Genomic DNA, 5,472 nt, shown 5'->3' with positions numbered 1-5,472 from the left:
TTCTTCAGGACAGAAACAGGCTCTGCTTCATGAAGCCATTTCTTAGGAGATAAATCCCTGAAATACAAACTATTTTAAGTGAAAACAGGAAAATAGTACAATAGTGCATAAACCCGCTTTGCAAATTATTTAAAAAGGTAATCTTGAGGTGTTAAAATGCACTTAAGAGTTGCCAGGAATCAAAGGGTCACCTCCGGCTCTGGACGTCGGCACTGACCTCTTCCCCTGCTCCGCTTGGGTGTTTTCTGCGTAGCCCACACCCTTTCGATCTCTTCTTTGCCCTCCATCCTCTACTGGACTTTGTGGTGAGCAGAGGAATTGAACAGTTAATTAGCTTCTCCCTTTTACAGTTCAGTTTCCTCATTTAATCTTTGTGATAGCTCTGTCAACCAGGTGTGTCACCTGCTCATAGAGAAGAAATGACTACTAACGCGTGGCGTTAATTGTATAGACAAAATGCTCACTCTGCCCTACCTGCTTGACTCGGTTTCTCCTTCAGCCTTCGCCATCATCCTATGAGGCGCCACCAGCTTCCTCCCCATCCTGCAGAAGAGCAAACTGAGGCTCCGTGGGGTTCTGTAACTTGTCAGAGGCCACATGGCCAGCATAGGACTTTGATCCAGTTAGTGAGTGGCAGAGATAGGACTTTGATATAGATCTGTCAGACACTAAAGCCTCGGTTTTTTCCATGCTGCTTTCCAGAAGAATTGTGAAATTCACCTTATGTTCAGAGATCTCTAGTACCATGAATAACACAGATTAAAATGCCATCGAGTTCAGCGTCTGGTCCTCATTAGAGATCCTCCAGTTCATTTGAAGTGCTAGGGCTTACGATCTGAGGCTTGATTAAAAAGTAATGCCCAAGTTTTCAACCTTTTCTAAATTGTCACTCGGGAGAATATACAGTTATTCCAACGATGTGAACACTGTTGAACATTTTTTGAACATTTCTTTTGGAGTTGCCTCCAGAATCTATAGCCCATTCTTTTGAATCTCTGTAGTGTTGGAAAATATTTGCCATTAAATTTGATTTTGGAAATACCCAAAAGATATTTAGAAAGAGATCTGATTAATCAAATCGATAAGTAACTTGGGTACATTAGTTATTTATCGCTGTGTCAAATTACCTCAGCTTAAATCAACAAAAGTTTATTATCTCACAGTTTTTGAGAGTTAGGAACCCAGAAGCGGCTTCGCTGGGTGTTTCTGGCTCAGGGTCTCTAATAAGGTTTGCGACAAGATGTTGACCGAGGCCGCGATCTCAATCGAAGGCCTGCCTGGCGTGGAAGAATTCACTTCCGAGGTTACACGTTTGTTGACAGGTGTCAGTTCTTCATGGGCTGTTGGACTGAGGACTTCCGTTTCTCATCATATGGGCCATCCCACAGGGCTGTCTGAATGTCCTTGAAAGGTGACAGCTGGCTTTCCACAGATAAAATTACCACACACACACACACACACAGAGAGAGAGAGAGAGAGAGAGAGAGAGAGAGAGAGAGAGAGAGAGAGAGAGAGAGAGTAAGCACAGAGCACCCAAGACAAAAGGCATAGTCTTTTATTACCAATTTTGGAAGTGATATTCCACCGCTTCCGCATTATTTTATTAATCACACAGACCAACTCTGGTTCAGTGTGGGAGGGAAATACCCAAGAGTTTGAATATTTGGAGGCCATCTTGGAGGCAGGCTACCACATTGGAAAAATACCACATAAAATAATGTGACTGATCCTTTTTGTATGTCTCAGGAGCTAATTCCAGAGCCAAATTCTAAATAAACACTTTTGGCCTCGAAAGCATCACTGATGCCGATGTGCAGCTATCTCAGAGACTGCTTTGAACATGACATCTTAATTCAATTTAACAAATCTCTGTGACAAGCACTGGGAAGACCCACAGAGGACTGAAAGATGCATGCGACCGTCCCCGTGCTTGAGGGCTTGCGGTGGTGGCCGAGACGGATCGCACGTGGTAACAGAGTAGAGAGAAGTAAGCGTTGGGTGTGGCTGTAACACCACGCAGGGGAGAGTGTGGCAGAGCTTGACACGGGAGACGAAGTTGCCACGTCCTCGGGTGTTCTTGCGGCAGTACACGTTCTGGTTGTGCCTGTCACAATCCTTCACATTGATTTGTAGCCACATGGTCCATGTCGTCTTAGATCTTGACGTGATTGACAGAACCTACACATCCTTTTCTATTTTTAGAGATCATGAGAAGGGTCTTTCCTCCCGGAAACGGAAGGCACTCAAACCAGTGGTACAGAGCGAGACTAAACACGGGCTTTGAGTAACGGCCTCGAGGTAAGGGGACACGGGACAAAAACATGTGTATTTACGTGGAGTGACCGCCTCCAGACTGCTGGCCCACACCTCCGAACGTCCGTGCCTCTCCACCCCCCACGGCTCTCTCCTCCCAGATCCTGCTTCCCAGCTGTCTCTTCGCTCTCGCGCCCTCAATCTTCCTCCCGTGGCTTTCGTATTTGTCGCCATCGACATGGTCAAGGCTCCCTGCTTCGGGAGCAAACAGATGACAGATAACAAATGGAACAGCCCTCCCCTTGGGGCCGCCTCCCCTCCCAGCAGCTGCCCCTACCACCCGACCTCTGCTCAGCCTCTGGAGGCCGCTGTGGTCGAGGTTCCTGATACACCTCCTCACCCGCCTTCCCTTTTCTGTCTTTGTGCAAACTGGGTTTGAATCCTTCAGGTCTGTGACATCTGATCTGCCTTCCTTTTCTTAATCAATAATTTAAATCCTGGCGACCGTTTATGTCATCTCTTAGCCGCATTCTTTCCTTCCTCTGTAGAGAACTCTGTCATCTCTTCCATTTGCCTGGCTTTGTCACTGACGTGAAATTATTTCCAAACGTACATCTCTTGCCATGCTCCACCTGGGATCCAGGCCCTGATGTCAGCTGCCCACTAGGCGCAGTTGCTGTGGCCACCCCTGGGAGCGACCACAACGCCACCAGCCTCCTCTTCAGCTCTTTCTAATTTGAAGGTATCACCCTTCACCTAACTTCTCACACGCTCAAAATGCTGGAGCATCACTGCTTCTCCTTTCCACCTGTCTCCTTCCGACATCGCCAGGTGTTCGGTCTCCCTGGTTTGGCCCACGCTTTTCCTCTGGCAATGGCCCAACCCTCCATGACCATCGCCGCGAGCTGTCGCTTGACCTCTTGCCTCTGGTCGTGGTCTCACACCATCCACCTCGCAAGCTGTCCTCAGGTGTATCTGGAAATACAGAGGAGACTCTGGTCCTTCTTCTCGCTGGCCCCGCATGCTCGCTTCACTTCTGGGGTAGAGCCGGGGTGTACCAAAGGCAGACCTTGAGCCAAGAGGAAGAGCAGCGTCTCGGCCCCAGGGCTGTGGGGAGGTGGAGACTCAGCCCTGGTTTTCCAGACCCCCACTGAGAGTCACTGAGTCTCTCATGGGTATAGAAATTCTTAGTTATTAGGGATTGGAGCAAACGTAGCAATGTAGTTTTGAAGGCTCCTAAGTGGTAAAGGGACATCAGAAAGGACACACTTAAAAAGAATCTTCGGAGGTATCACTTCAGCACACGTTCCTTTCACACACACACACACACACACACACACACACACGTACGTTAATAAGAGAGCTTGAGCTTTCGTGGGTTTTGCAGCTGCCATAGCACTGTATGCTTTAAGGAAAAAGTCTGGACTCCCTAGTGTGGCCCACGAAAACCTTGGTGACCTGGCCCTGCCCGGGTCCCTAGCTTCCTTCTCGAAGGTCTGCTGTTTTACTGGCTAATTCCTCCTCCCCATCCAGGTCTCCCTCAGCTCAGTGGCGCCTCCCAAGTCGGAAGTGCGTCCCTTTGCGGGCCTCCCTAAGTCCTAATCACAGGGCGCTACCCTCGCCGGTCTCCTCTCTGCCCCACCTGTCCCCACCAGACGGCCTGGACTCGGGGCTCGGGGAACTTCCCACACCATCAGCTCCCAGTTCCCTGCACAGAGCCTGGCACACAGCAAGCACACAGGAAGTTGTTTTTTTTTTTTTTTTTGAGTGAATGATAAAATCCTTCACTTTGGATTTTTGAGATCTTTGTATCCACCCCTCCCCCAAACCAGCTAAACATAGTGTAATTAATTTTTAACTGCTGGAATTTAAAAGAAATCAACTGACTTTTTTACTAAAATAGAAGGAAAATTTGTCAGTGAGGTCATACTGGATGAAAGATGCAAATGGTAGGCTTTCTTTTGAATCTATGCGCACCCTAAAAATAAAAACCAGCTTCGTACCGAGATCAAGAAACGACTCATTATGAAAAAACGGACTCATCATATTCCTTTTTCATAAACTTAAATTATTTCTTTTTTTTTTTTTTTTTTTTTTGGTTTACAGAGCATCCTTAAGGGTAAAAAACAGACTTCTCAATGGATTGGATGTATTTTGTTTGTGAATTGTAAGCCTATATGGGGCATGAACACATATATGTATCACAATATGTATTTGTGGTCTGGTGTCTATAAAAACCGATCACATCAAAAATGTCTCTTTAAAGGCAGCCTAGACAGAAGGGTGAAGGCTGCCACCTGGCCTGGCCACTGACTGTGACTTCGGTCCTGCCTGTGTCCCCACCCTCCCGTGACCTTCAGCAGGGCAAGTGTCCGCACTATGCTCCCAAGTTTCCTATAAGGACAGCAGGGGCTGGCAAGGCCAGCGCAGGGGTCCGGCGGGGAGGCGGGGCTGCGGGGCTGGGGTAGGCAGGCCTGGCTGCCGGCTGCTCTGCCACTTACGAGCGGGGACAGTGATCCAGCCCCTTAACCTCTCGGGCTCTGTTTCTTCAAAGGTTTATTATTATTATTATTATTAATTATTATTATTAATTTTACTTGTTTTTGTCTCTACTGGACCACGCACTCCTGGGGGATGCTTTACCTTGTTATTCCTATTAATCATTTTAGTTTAACGAGAAGAATATGATTAATGATGTCTACTTTAAATTATTGATAATATCTTTTGTTTCACAATGCGAAAAATAGTGTCTAGAACGTAATAAGGTTCAGTCAGGTTGGAAGGAAGGCAGGCACGAAGTCAGGGTGGCTTCATCCTGGGAGTGACATGTTCCCCGTGGCGAGCTTCCTGGAGGAGGAGACTTTGGCTCGTGTACCCCGGAATCCTCAGAGCCTGGCTCCGTTTCTGGAACAAAACAGGAGCTGAGTAAGTGATTTTGTAGTTTAATACGCGCTGTTCCAGGATTCCTTCAGGTTGCTAGGAGGTCATTTTGCACAGCGAGGTGGCTAGTGAAAGTGACTATTTAAACAAAGAGCTCTGGAGTGGTTTCCTTATTTGCTATTCTAAGGTAGGAAGCATGGCACGTCAGGTCCCAGCTCTCACGTCGCAAAGACTCTGTTTGAGGGTCTCGCGCTTTCTTGACTTTTACGGCTGGAATAGTCCAGACATTTTAGTTTCGTAGTGGCCGGAAGACCACAAGCCACGCCGAGTGCCCCCAAA

At 47.5% G+C, this 5,472-nt stretch overlaps 1 protein-coding gene across 1 annotated transcript in view; it reads left to right on the top strand.

Annotated features, from left to right (window-relative positions):
• Window positions 1-2,298, top strand: part of SPP2 (secreted phosphoprotein 2) — a 16,839-nt gene extending 14,541 nt beyond the window's left edge. The window contains exon 7 of the mRNA XM_023537939.1: window positions 2,203-2,298. Within this exon, the coding sequence (XP_023393707.1) occupies window positions 2,203-2,288 (86 nt within the window). The 3' untranslated portion in view covers window positions 2,289-2,298. The remainder of the gene's footprint in view (window positions 1-2,202) is intronic.
• Window positions 2,299-5,472: the final 3,174 nt, after the last annotated feature.

Source organism: Pteropus vampyrus, unplaced genomic scaffold, assembly GCF_000151845.1.
Source record: "Pteropus vampyrus isolate Shadow unplaced genomic scaffold, Pvam_2.0 Scaffold204, whole genome shotgun sequence".
Classification (NCBI taxonomy): domain Eukaryota; kingdom Metazoa; phylum Chordata; class Mammalia; order Chiroptera; family Pteropodidae; genus Pteropus; species Pteropus vampyrus.
The sequence above is the reverse complement of the archived record's forward strand: the minus strand, read 5'-3'. Positions and strand labels throughout refer to the sequence as shown.